Source organism: Sinohyriopsis cumingii, chromosome 5 (assembly GCF_028554795.1).
Source record: "Sinohyriopsis cumingii isolate HCF-2022 chromosome 5, ASM2855479v2, whole genome shotgun sequence".
Taxonomy (NCBI): Eukaryota; Metazoa; Mollusca; class Bivalvia; order Unionida; family Unionidae; genus Sinohyriopsis; species Sinohyriopsis cumingii.
Window position 1 is genome coordinate 53672385 of NC_142965.1, and position 14396 is coordinate 53686780.

Consider the following 14396-nt stretch of genomic DNA (forward strand, 5'->3'; position numbering starts at 1 on the left):
AAAGTGACACATGCTTGCCCATCTGATATGATCTTCAAGAGCACCGAGCCATGATTGCAGTTATTTATTTGCTTTGTACACAAACTGCATAACGCCTGTCCCGATAAGTTGACAAAATTGTTACCTACTTTAACTGATACTAGTTCATCTAAATCAGTCTTCAACTCTATGCAACATTCAAACCATTTGAAGGTAAATTTATTCTTCACATCTTTGTCAATTTCCTTCACTCTAGGTTCCTTTATTTCTTTAAAATACTCATTTTTCAATGTTTTAAATCATGAAAATTTCTTCAGTCACCATCTTTTTCAGCTTCTTTTTTTATTTCTTACAAAAAAATTAAAGCAGAATGTTCTTTGATTAGCAGAATGTTACTGAACACGGTTGGTGATTTGTTAACAGTTGCAATCAAGTATTTTGGTCTGTTTGAACAGGCAATAAGCTGTCTAAATTACTGACAAATGATTATGTCACTGTCACCTCTGTGCATCGATGGCTTACCCACACACACAAATTTCTCCCTGAATTTATGCTGATGTAAAAAATGATCATATGGATGAATAAATCTGCAGAAATCCATGTTCACAGCCCTGCAGATGTTAACACACTGCATCAAGGAATGGCTCGATGACTACTGCTATTACTGGCATTGTTGGCTAGGCTTGAGTGTGACAATTACAGCCTTACTGACAGGATGTCGAGTAGTTTACCGAGTAAGTTCAAAGTTGGAGTCATAATCAACATTATATAACATAATTATGTAAATTTAAACAATCAAAACTTCAAAATTTACCATCCAAATCTCAAGATCTATTTATATACTAAGTAATTGTGGGATTCATGTGGAGTTATTTTTAAAAATCTAAATAATCTCACAAGTGCATGAAAACCATGCAGAATATTTTTCTTCATTACATTCCCCCCAATATTCTGCAAATTCTCCACTTTTTCAAAAGAAGGGGAATTTTTCCACCTAAGTTTCAGTTGTAGATTGTGCTCTAAATTTTAGTGAAATATTTTATAAATACTGAGAATTAATTTTATTTTTAATGAAAGTTTTTGTCTTATGAGCTCTAATATGCTAATGGATAGGTGGAACATTCTCTGCTCTGGCCAACATGAACTCTAATATGCTAATGGGTAGGTGGAACATTCTCTGCTCTGGCCAACATGAACTCTAATATGCTAATGGGTAGGTGGAACATTCTCTGCTCTGGCCATCATCTGATGAATCATGATACTTCTTCTGATTCTTTGAACCAGCAACTATAACATGATGCTTTCCAAATATGTTTCCTGAAATTACTGGTGTAGACAGCAAAAAATTTCTTGTATAATATTTTTAAAAATATAATTATTGGATATAATTGGCACAATTTACTATCATAACTATTAGGTAAGGATAGAAAATGATACCATATATTTTGATGACATCAGCTAAAATGACCACTCTTTTATCATAATATTGGTCATTTTATCTTTGTTTTCAAATAGCATCACCAACGGTATCCAAGTGTTGTATGTAAAAATATTTTAATGAAAACAGCCTAAAAAAATTAATAAAGAAATTTTGTTTTACACGGGTTTTAATAATTCCATTTAATTATTTCCCTTGTTAGTGTCGACAGTATCCATTCTGGTCATTATCTAATAGGCAAGGGGCATGAAAGGTCAAAATGGTCACCATGATGTCCCATGATTTCTCATTGCTGGGGTGAGCAGGCTCCAACTTTTCTACTATTTCTGGTCATTTACTAAATGAATGGTACGTTTTACACATCTGGTTTTATTAAAGTTATACTTTTTCTTGAAGAATCTTTCAAAATTTACTTCAGGAAATTAGATGTCAATAATGACACAAATGACTAAGACATGTGACTATTTACAGGCAGCCATCCCTCCAGTGTCATACTAAGTTTTCGACACTCTTTCTGGGTGTCATAAAGTTACGAGAATCATGAATTTCAATGATGGCTCATAGGTATAGCGATGAAGTTATCAGAGAAAAAAAGGTATGAAATTAATGAAGCCAATGTAAGAGAAACTCTCATTATCCATTCTTCGTGCTGTTTGCATTAACACATTGATAGATGCAGTACCAGATACTAATTATTTGTCATCAGAAAGCAGCAACATGTAACATTTAGCTCTACTGTATGAAAGATACATCTTAAAAACATGAAAACGCAAATATTCAAACTGCCTCCTCACACATGGGAAAAAGCAATAGTATAAATAATACCTAACATTAGCAAAGCTGCAAAAAAGAATTTAAAAGAAAAATATTAATACAATGGTGTGTGTATATATATATCACACTATTTTGCTGAAACTCAGCAATGAGTCTTTTGTAACCTGCAAACATGAAAGCATACAAATCAAAGGTACATAGTTTAACTATAGGAATCTGCCAGGTTTTATGTTCTTAACTTTTTCTCTATTTTACTGTTGTTTTTGTTAGTTTTTATGTTCTTAACTTTTTCTCCATTTTACTGTTGTTTTTAAGAAATACAGTTAGGGTATTATAATCAACTTTTTGTTTATGGATAAATAACTACTGTTTTAAATATAAAAAGTGTATGAAAGAATATCTGAAAATGATGATCCAGTGGGTTCATTTTAAAAAAGGAGTGGATAACTTTGCTCAAGACTGTCCTATTTCTGTTTTCACCAAAATGGGCACCACTTGGAAAGGAAAAGGGGGTTTCTTCTTATCTCCAACCCCTCCACCCAAAACCCCTTTGGATCTGCCAATGCACACAGATGTGAATTAAAACATAAATCTTTAATTCAACATTTTAAATGGCAATGTATTCAGTCAGATTTTGGAGGACCAGACTGTCTGTACATTATTACATGACTCAAGTGAGAATTGCTTTTACATTTGCTGACATGATGTCATGTGATTTGCAATAATTCAAGATAGTACATTATCAGCATGTCATAGTCATTATTTATGTGGCATCGATTTGTTGAAATGCCATTTTTACTACAATAAAGTTTTAAAATAATGTCCTTAATGGAAATTCCAACTTTCTCCATGACTATCAGTAATCCAAGCATAAATTATACATGAATGCTCATTTGAAATAAAATTTATGAAATAACTGAAAAATCTTCTTAGAAACTTTGAGAGCCATATTAAAGTTGAAATTCTTTGTGTTTCAAAGATTTCATTTAAACTAAGCACAATTTAAGATTTTGTTTATCACATGATGAGAAATGCTCATTTTATTTGACCAATCTACTGTTAGTGAAATGACTATGAAATATATTCAGATGAAACTGTCCTTTGATCTGCATGGTATTATGTCATTTCTGACATCATGAGGTGTTATGAAGTTATATATGTGTAAAAATTATATGATATATTAAATGAAAATAACACTGGTCATGTGATGAAAAATTATTTTCAAAGTACAAACATATATATGGCATGTATCCAATGAAATATAACATTTGAACTGCATGGAATAACTTGAAATTTTTTTTATGTAACAATTATTAATTTCAATATGAAAACTTTATGAAATGATTATCAATTTCAATGTGATGAAAAATAATCTCATAATGAAATGAATTACATGAGGTATTGTTTACATACAAAGTCTTCACATCAAACGTTATTATTGATGAAATCAATACATATGGTAAGAATTAAATATTTCAACCTATGGAAATATGTCCTTTAAAAAGGCAATGCAAGGATTGGATATTTCAACCTATGGAAATATGACCTTTAAAAAGGCAATGCAAGGTGTGGATATTTCAACCGGCAATACAAGTTACTGACCATTGTGCTCTTGTCCTGAAAACTGTTTCCATTTTCATTTTAGTTTTCATTTTAAGAATATTAAAAACCTTGGAAGAATCATGAATTCCTAAAATATAATCTCTTAGTTTTCCTCAGTCTGATTATGATCAAAATCTCAAACACAATGGAGATATGATGGTCAATGATACAAGGTTATGTTCTATTGAGTTCTACATTCACATATACTTAAAACTTTCACATATATGGAAGTGTCAAATTTCTTTTGGAATATATAAATGCTATCAGATCTAGTTATTATAAGTAGAAATGATTTTAATGGGACTGTACATTTTCCTATAATATGATCTTAATGCTGAGCACCTAGCGAGGAAGCTGTTAGTACCATTTTTATAAGTCTCTGTTATGACATGGCTGTGGTTCAACCCTCTGACCTCCTACATCCGATACAGATGCTCTAGCCACTTAGGCCATCCGAGTGGTCTAAATTACAAGTGTGAGATAAACAGGATCAATTGCATAAGAACTGAACTTCGTATTTTACAGGGTTCAACAAGTCAAAAGGCTTGAAAATTTTCTTACACTGCATTAACAGCTGTAAAACTAAAAATAATTATATAAGAAAAACAACCTCAGGAAATAAACAGCAAAACCAAATTTTACAAATTTTAACCAATATTGTCAAAAATCACACAGAAAAGGTGCATGAATACATAAGAAAGTTCCTTTCTGGTGTAATTAACTAATAACCACAGATCAAGGCATGTAGTAAGAATGAACAGCAGATCAAGGCATGTGAAATGCCAATTCCAAGCAAAGACTTACTCCCATCGACTCCTGAATAATCATTAAACATCATGTAGTAATGACAGCATGTTTTCTGGAAGTTGCAAGTTTAAAATGTGAACTTGGCATTCATAATTCATTTTACTGAGTAAAATATATCACATTTTCTATAGGAAACTTACAGATATGTTAATTCCAAATTTCTTCGCAAATTATTCCTGGATAACGAAGGTGAAATAAAAATTAAATTATGATCATCTGAGTTACACTGTCTTGGTTATGAAAATTTACTGGGACCTGTGGCCCAAGGTGGCTGAGTGGTCTAAGGTACTCACCTTTACAAATCACTGACATCTCACCTCTGTCCACATTGGTTCGAGTCTCACATGAGCCAAAGTGGGTATGTGACAAAGCTCACCACTAGCTTCCCATGGGCAATTTATTCTTCTAAGTGTCTTATTGGGGTTTTTTTGGTCCACCAAATATATTAGCTGCCATGTGTGCCTATCATGTGTTAAAAATGGCATTAAAACACACAAAACACCAAACCACTTGGCATCCCCATAATTATATGACAACCTTACTTGAGAAATAAATTTCTAGAAAATTATACAGTACATAATAGAATCCAATCATGAAAATGTTAGGACATAACAGACTTGGCAAATCTCTTAGTTGCTGGAGAAGCCTTCGTGTTAAAATGATTTCTATCAGATTTTTTCAGATCCTGTTAAGAGGTTTCAGTAGATGCTTGCAATACATACCTGCTAACAAGTCAAATCCAACTGCAAACTGCACAGACCCATATTTGCTGACACATTATGCACAGCAGATCAGGATCTATGCAGTCAATGTATGGACAGACAGACAAACAGACTTACATAGACAGGCCCAACTCAAGATGCCCCATTAAACAAACTAATTAATAATGGTCTAAAACTTGTACAAACAAAACACTTGGTTTTCTTAACAAGAAATGATAACGTTATGATTTTAAGAACATATTTCCATTTTTTAAAAAAACATGCATGATTCCATCAAAATTTGGTTAAAATGCAAGAATGGATGAATATTATTTCCAGGTTATTCCATGAGAAAGAAAATGCAGTTGGCAACTTAAGTTTCTGCCGATATAAATCTGCAAAGCATTTTGGGACTTAAACAAATACACAACAAAAAATTAGAAAAGAATTATGACAAATCTTTGAGCAATAATCATTCCTTTATGATCAATATTTAATACAAAGTCTTAAAAAATTTCATATCCAGAAGGAATTATATTTTTTATCAGAAGTTTAGTATTGAATCACCATTCCATTTTCATTTAGTATCAACTAGACATTATTATAAGTCTTCTGGTGAAAAACCAATGTTAATGTTACTTTCCATCAGGAAGGAGCAGTGACAGGATTTTCAAGATGGCCATCGTGATGGCTATTATAGATAACAGGTCAGCACAATTTTTACATAAGATGAAGAGGACACCATAAGAAGTCCTTAAACGGAAACCACATGACAATCCATTCTAGTGGAGTAACAATAACAAGATTTCTAAGATGGCAGCTCTGGTGGCCATATTGGATGTATGGGCAGCATCAAGTTAATTCAGAACAAACTAGATATAAGAAATGTTCTGATGAAAATCCATGTCAACTACTCTTTATGTTAAGGAAGAGTAGCAATAACAAGATTTTCAAGATACAACAATCCATTCAGGAGGGAATGTAATACAAAAGTTTTCAAGATGTTTATTCTGGCAGCCACATTGGAGATCCAAGCAAATTTATTTTCAACCAGGACCAACTAGACATCACAATAGATCTTCAGGTGAAAATCCCACGAGGATATGACTTTCTATTCAGGAAACACTGATAACAAGATTTTCAAAAAGTCTGCCATGCTATCCATATTAAGTTTCGGATCAACACCACTTTCACTGAGGACCAATTAGACATAAGTATTTCTGTGAAAACCCTATGACCATCCATTCTGGATAAATAGCAATAACAACAATTTCATGATGGCAGTGATGGTCATATTGGATGTCTAAACAGCACTATTTTCATTTGGGATTAACAAGACTTTGGATGCATGTGTGTGTAAGGTTTCATGGCAATCTTCCAATTAATTTAGGAGTACTGCTGATAAAAACTTGTGCTAATGATGAAAGGACATTGATTTCTGGATGACAGAAAACAATCCATTCTATAATACTGTGACCAATGGAGCAAACATGAGTCCCTTAAAGGGTCTGACATTGTCTGAAATGAATTTCCAGGAATTCAATAGAAAATCATTTCTTCTTTTTATTCTTAAGTGATAAGACTTTCAGATTAATCATTCTGGCAGTCAAAGTGGAGGAAAGATCAGCACCATTTCTATTTAGGAGAAATGCACATGTATTCAGGAGAAGTAAGGTTTTCAAGAAGTCTGCTCAGGTGGCCATACTGGTTATTCAAGTGACACCATTTTCATTTAGGCCAAACATGAAATCATGACAAGTCTTTGTTACTAGTGTAGACTTTATGTTGATATGACAACCCATTCACAAGCAGTAGTGATAACAAGAGTTTCAAGATGGCTGCTGTGGTGGCCATACTGGATGTTTGTCATTTAGGACAAACAAGATCTTCAAATGAATGTGTGTTTATAACATTTCACAGCAAATAGTGTCTGAGGAGTAATAGTAACAAACCTGTGCTAGCGAATGGAACATAGGTCAAAAGAAAACAGATAACAGACCATTCCGTAAACTCTTCCAGTATATGACCAGTAGACCAGCATATTTCTATATACCTGGTGATTAAAGGAGGGAAAAAAAGACTACTGAGGTTTGTCATATTTTTCTCATTATATAGTGTAATGTTTGTTACAAACAAAATGTGTTGCACATCCATAATGGCAGATACTTTTGTGTAGCAGATGGATATATGCATTTTATGGGGATCACACCATTCAATTATTCATACCATCAATCTAAGGCCATACAGGACTTTCATCTAACAAAACAGAAAATGTGACTTCTTTAAAAATCTATAGTATAATGCTTAGAAATATAAATCCACTACAGAAAGAAAATAGAAAAATATGCATCATGCATGAAAGCTACTGAACTTTAGAAACTACTTACATATTTATAGGTCTGTATAAAACAAAACAAATGAGACCATATTTTACGAACAGAAAAAAGTTAATAATTTTGCAGCATATGGCTGAGCTGATACTAAGGTACAGTAGAACTTTATCTGTCTGGGTGCGAGACCGAGACCATGATGGATACAAGAATAGATGGATAATAGAATATGTACATTTAAAGTATTAAACAATAGACCAGGTCATCAAAAAATCATATCTACATATGCATATGTACCTGTTTTTAATATTTTGATGTACAATGCCCTGATGGTTAACATCAACTGACGGTTAATTGGGTGCCGGATAAGCAAACTTCTACTGTACCTTTTTCAGAATACCCATGACCATGTGTTCCTTATCATAGAACAATCTCATCAAAATTCTTTTTCTTCCCTTAAATATTTTCTTCATTTATAACAATTCTAACAATTGATCGGACTGTTAATTTAAATATGATTATTAGATAGATCAGAAAACTAAACCAATCTTTGGTTTCAAATCTGAAAGAAATTCCCATCATTTTTCAAAACTGCCATTGTAAAGCCTCTGCTGAAGAAACCAACACTAGACCATAACGATTTAAAGAACTACTGCCTAGTTTCTAATCTCCCATTCATAAAAAAAATCTTAGAAAAGGTTGTTCTATCCCAGTTTGTATCTCATCTGAATTCAAACAGTCTATTTAGCAATGTACAATCTGCATATCGCCCTTGCCACAGTACTGAAACTACTCTTCTAAAAGTAGTTAATGACATTCTCTCTGCTTTGGATATTGGAACGATTACAGTCCTCACCCTCCTCGATTTTGTCTGCAGCATTTGACACAAATAGACCATGATATATTACTTCACCATCTCCAGCATGTATTTAGCATTCATGATACAGCCTTACTGTGGTTCAAGTCCTACTTGGTCAACAGGACACAGATTGTGTCTGCAAATGGAATACACTCCAGCCCAGTTAATCTATGTTGTGGTGTTCCACAGGGGTCTGTTCTTGGACCTGTTCTCTTCATTCTAAACACTCAGCTGCTCTCAAGTGTCATAGATCATCATCCAGTGTCTCACCAATTGTACGCTGATGACACCAAAAATATACAAATCCTGCCACCCAAATGAAGTTGATGCTACCATCTAAGGTGTAGAGAGGTGCATTTCTGATGTGAAATCATGGATGGCATGTAACAAGCTGCAGATGAATGATGATAAAACTGAGGCCTTTCTGATCACAACACAAAGACTTTCTCATTCACATCCTTTACCTCAAACAATAAATATCAGGAACACCAACATTAAATTCACACAGTCAGTATGAAACCTAGCTGTTACCCTGGACAATACTCTAACATTGCACCAACATGTCATGAACATATGCAAGGCTGCATATCTTGAGCTGAGACGCATCAGCTCCATTCGCAAATATCTGTCAGTTAATGCCACTAAAACACTTGTGTGTTCATTAGTACTTTCAAGACCGGTCTATTGTAACTCAATTCTGTCTGGTTCATCTCAATATCTACTCCAGAAATTTCAAAAAGTTCAAAACACAGCTGCTCGGATCATACTTAGAGTACCACAATCAGAGCACACCTCCCCGCTGCTCTGTACCCTACACTGGCTATCCATTTGATCCAGAATCAAACATAAGATTTGTTCTCTGTGCTACGTTTCACTGACGGACTCCAGTCCGACATACCTATCCAACCTCACCCATGTGTACATACCATCAAGATACTTACGCTCCTCTTCTGACAATTGTATACTCATTATTCCCACTATGAAAACAAAGTCATATGGACATTTTTTTGCATACCAGGGCCCAGCAATGTGGAATGAATTGCCCACTGAACTCAGACACAAAGACGCAGTGATCCCATTCATGGGTGCTCTTAAAACTCACTTATTTCGACTGCAAGAACAAACTTAAGGACCTAATAATATTTCTTACCTTAAATATTTTCAGCATGTTTTTTTTATGTTTTCTAATTTCATGGTGTTTGTTTTTTTGTAATCATATCATTATATATGTTTTTTATGTTATGTATGTTGTCTAATGTTGTAAAGAGCTTAGAGCTTCTAAAGATTAGGCGCTATACAAAGTCCTCATTATTATTATTATTATGAAGTGGAATTCACAAATTATTTTCATATTTCTTATGGATATATTTTTTCTTAATGAAACATAAAATGTTTCATATATAAAAATTGTTTCTTCTCCACTGCCTTCATACCAAACATTTACTGTTCAAACAAACTCTCAATGAAACAATTTGAAAAATATAGACATTAAGTTGACATTTTTATGTATTCTCTATTTAAAGTAAATAATATTGCAAAATTATTTTTAGACTCTTGCATACAAAATAGTAGTCTCTACTGGTTCATAACAGCCCTTTCAAGTACTCCTACAATTTCACTGCAGAATACTTCCAAGACCCAATCACTACAAGAAATCCCATTCTTGAATAAACAAACATACAAACTGTTACATTAATTCATTTATAAATAAAGTAAATATCTCAACTGCATGCATTCTTTGATTATAAAGAAATGCGCATCATGGGAACCAACTTCAACTGAAATGCATCAAAGATTATCTTCCTGATTTGAAACAAGTTTCATTTACAGTAAAATATACCTTATTGTCAAGCTGTTCTGATACATTTTCATATTCTGCCTTGGTATGCTTCAGTTCTTGTCGGAGTTTCATTACCTCATCTTGCAGTTTACGTTCTGTTGATTTGCTTTGCCTAGAAGACAACATTTTACATAACAAATCTCCATTACTGGTGGCAGCGTGAAATAGTCACTTCACTGAAACAGAACTAATAGTCATTTCACTCAAACAAAACTCAAAAAAATATGCAATACTTGGGCAGAGTCTGAAATAGTCATTTCATTGAAAATGAACTCTAAACATTTTACCCAACAGAACACTAAACATTTCACTCACACAGAAATCTAAACATTTTACTTAGAACTGTAAACATTTTTAAATTACACAATCAGGTATACTTATTTTACCTTCTGCACTGAAAGTTCGAACAGTTAAATTCAAACTGACTTTATTTAAGTAAGTCAGAAACTCCATAGCTATCTCCACTTTATATTAAAGATGAGTCAATAGAAATATTAACGATGAGTCAACAGCCATCGTATTCAAAATACCAAATCAACATGTGGCATTAACAATTCCTATGATACTTAATGCGATGTAAACCAAACATACATCAGCTTAATCACTACAGCAAAAATATGACAACTTTATCACTAAAGCTGTGCTTCATCATTATAGCATTTTACTTTGAACATGATTTTTTATTACAAAAGACACCGGCACAGAACTATAACACCATACTGTGATAAAATGCTCTCTGTAACAACTAGTTTATATGAAACTAAAACTGATAATGTTAGTTAATTATGCTTAAACAAACTATTACACGATCATATTATAAACATGGCACATCATACTGTGATATAACATAGGGCAGCACCACCAAACATCATGAAGGAATGCAATGTTGTGTTTCTTTCTCTACCCACATTATATCGATGGAGGCAGACTATAATATAAGTCACACGGGTCATGTAGGTATTCAACACCAACTATTTCAGTAATGGGTGTCATTTTTTTAGAATTTGATTCTACATACCTTTAAGTGTCAAGTGCTCACTTCATTTGGATTCATATACATTTATATTCCTTTGGAAGATCAGTATTTAGCCGCCCCAATAGGGGCATACGGCAAAATCAATGTTAAAGTACGTAGACATTTTTGGATGAAATGAACCTAAAGGTGTGATCCAGTACAATCCAGACTGAATGTTGCAGGCTGTGATGTCACAATGAAAGCTATGCATATTGATAAACAAATTCATACTACCTTCGATTATGACGATTCCACCTGATGCACTCATATTTTAACCCAGGTTAATACATGGCCATCAATGTCCAAGTCCATAGTGACTGATAATTTTCATCAGGAATTTTCTCGGTGACATATAAGGTGCAGATCATTCAATAATCAGGACTGAATAGACTCTGGGTAAAGAAAATTGGTGTTTAATTTTAAAAGAACAATTGATATTTAATTTAAAATGAGTAAATGCACATACATGACCTATGTGACTTGTACTATAGTGATATCCAAACATCATTTGTCCTTTCATTTCATGACACATCACTTCCCATCACAAAATTCTTTTCAATAACATTGCAATACAGTGGCAGATTCTGGGTCCATGCAAGTAGCAATTGGACTCGACATCAGTGAGTATATATGAAATGTGATCAACCACATTTTCACCAATGATGTTTTTAGACAACATTTATACCAACTCATGAAATGCTATTCTCTATGCATTCAGCTCATAATGTGTCATTTCATATTTGTCTTTTCATATTCACCGTGAGTCATAACATGTTATTTCATATTTTAAGTCCTAACAAGTCATTTCATACTCAATGTGAGTCTAACATGCCATTTTATATTCAGTGATTCATAATGTTATTTCATATTTGCTGTAAGTCCTAACATGTCATTTTTTCATATGCAATGTGAGTCGTGTCATTTCCTATACACTATGAGTCATAACATGTCATTTCATATAAACTTTGCATCATGTTATTTCATATACACTAAGTCCTAACATGTCATTTTTTCATATTCAATGTGAGTCATGTCATTTCATATACACTGTGAGTCATAACATGTCATTTTATATACACTGTGCATCATGTCATTTTATATATACTATGAGTCATAACATGTCATTTCATATACTGTGCATCATGTCATTTCATATACACTGCGAGTCATAACAAGTCATTTCATATAACACTGAGTAAAACAATGTTATTTCATGTAAGTCATAATATGTCATTTTATATTCACTATGAGTCTAAGACCATGACAAATTGTCAAATTGCTACTCACTCTACAAGTTGAGACAATTAGTGACTATGGGTTCCTGATTTTTTTTAAAAATTTAAATAAATTAAAAACTCAGGAGATGTAAATGAGTGGATTTGTTTTTAAAGTAATGCCTGGCAAACCTTTTGATATAGGTACCTGCTCTCTTCCCTGGCCTCTTTTAGTGAATCCCTAATGATCCTGATCTGCTCACTTTCACTCTTGTTCTTTATATCAGTTAAGGATCTAAATAAAAAAATAAAGGAAACCAAGACTAATAATGTCAAACCTGCCATAAAAGTTACATAAAATAGGCAAGCATGTATTAAACAGCCACAATTCTAAATCCAACCAAACTTCTGTAGTAATGAATATCTGTAAAACAACCACATGTCCTAAGAAAACAATTTTCTCACTTTTCAAAGGTGGTTGCTTGACACGTTTTCTTGTGATAATGATCACATTTTATGTTAAGATAATGATGCTAAGCATTTTTAAAATAACAATCTCAGCATCAAGTCTACAAAAGATCACAGATGATTTCATATTTTTTATTGACATTATTTAAACTGAAAAGTTTTCATATGAAGAGAGGAGGGTAGAATGTCAGTAACTTTTTAAAGCATTACTGAATATATGAAAATAAGTGTATTCTATGTTCTGAAAATGTGACCTTCCCCTACCCTACCCTACCCCACCCAACAATCGGTCATGCAACTTGGGGAAAGGGCATGGGGTGTGCTGGGGTAATTAAAAATGGGGGGGGGGCATTAAGATACCGGTTTGTTTTTGAAATGTAAAATATTTTTCTTCAATAATCCTTACCTGACCATATTACCTGGCAAATCCAGCCTTCCCAGACTAAAATGTTTAGTTATAAAAGCTACAAGTTGTGACCACATAGGTGATAGAGTGATCTCCCTTCAATATAGGGAGTGGACTATCTGTATACTTCAGTTACTACTGGAAGGATCTAAGTGCAGGGAGGCGGGTAGGTTGTATCCATGATATAATCGGTTAAGTATTATTGAAGAAACATATTTCACTCCAAAATTATTCTCTTCTTCAAATACATTACCAAATCATAACCTCAAGACAACAGGTAAAAGATGGAGGAAGTTACATCCCTTAACCTGGAATGAAATTACCTCCAGTCCCCTAAGTTATGAGAGGCAGCTTCCAAATATTTGCAATACAAAGCTGGAGTTTTAACACCATATGAAAAGATGTAGGTTTTGTGAGAAATCAAGCAGAAGCCATACTGCCAATTAGCAAGGTAGCCTGTTGCACTACAGAGATAGGTTCCACCAGCATTACGAACATCTTTTGGGATAAAGATCTCAAAGGTAAAAACTAGAGAAAGTCAAGACTCAACTCCATCCAAAGGTATAAACAGAAAGCTCTCCCTCTTCACACCAGCTTGATTCTTGTCAGTTACCACTTCAAAGCCCTCAGTGGGTCCTGTAGATGACTTTCATTTGAGGGTTCCAGGTTGTAAAATGGTTTCACAACAAAAGACTGATGGCCAATGAGTGGGAGGATTTTTGGCAATGAAAGCTGAAGCTGCCACAAGTAATACTGACCCTTCCAGATGAAACTGTTGATAGTCCGGGTTGACCAACAATGCATGTAATTTGCAGATTCTGCCAATAGCTAGGACAAACAGGAAACAGGCCTTATAAAAGAGGTGAACTAATGAATCTCTTAAGAGTGGTTTCAATGGTACCTTATTCAACTATGCTGGAAACCATAATAGATATCACTTTGGGCATAAAGCCTGTGCCTTCT

At 33.6% G+C, this 14396-nt stretch overlaps 1 protein-coding gene across 6 annotated transcripts in view; it reads right to left on the bottom strand.

The window, feature by feature from the left end:
- The window catches only part of LOC149799184 (uncharacterized), a 124245-nt gene that overhangs the window by 45972 nt on the left and 63877 nt on the right, over positions 1 to 14396 (bottom strand). For 5 of the 6 annotated variants that reach the window (XM_089958424.1, XM_089958423.1, XM_089958422.1 and 2 more), the window contains 3 exons: positions 12768 to 12854; positions 10331 to 10442; positions 7528 to 7557 (listed from right to left, as the gene is read on the bottom strand). In XM_089958424.1, the coding sequence (XP_089814550.1) occupies positions 7528 to 7557; positions 10331 to 10442; positions 12768 to 12854 (229 nt within the window). The remainder of the gene's footprint in view (positions 1 to 7527; positions 7558 to 10330; positions 10443 to 12767; positions 12855 to 14396) is intronic. The other variant, XM_089958421.1, reaches the window with a different exon arrangement.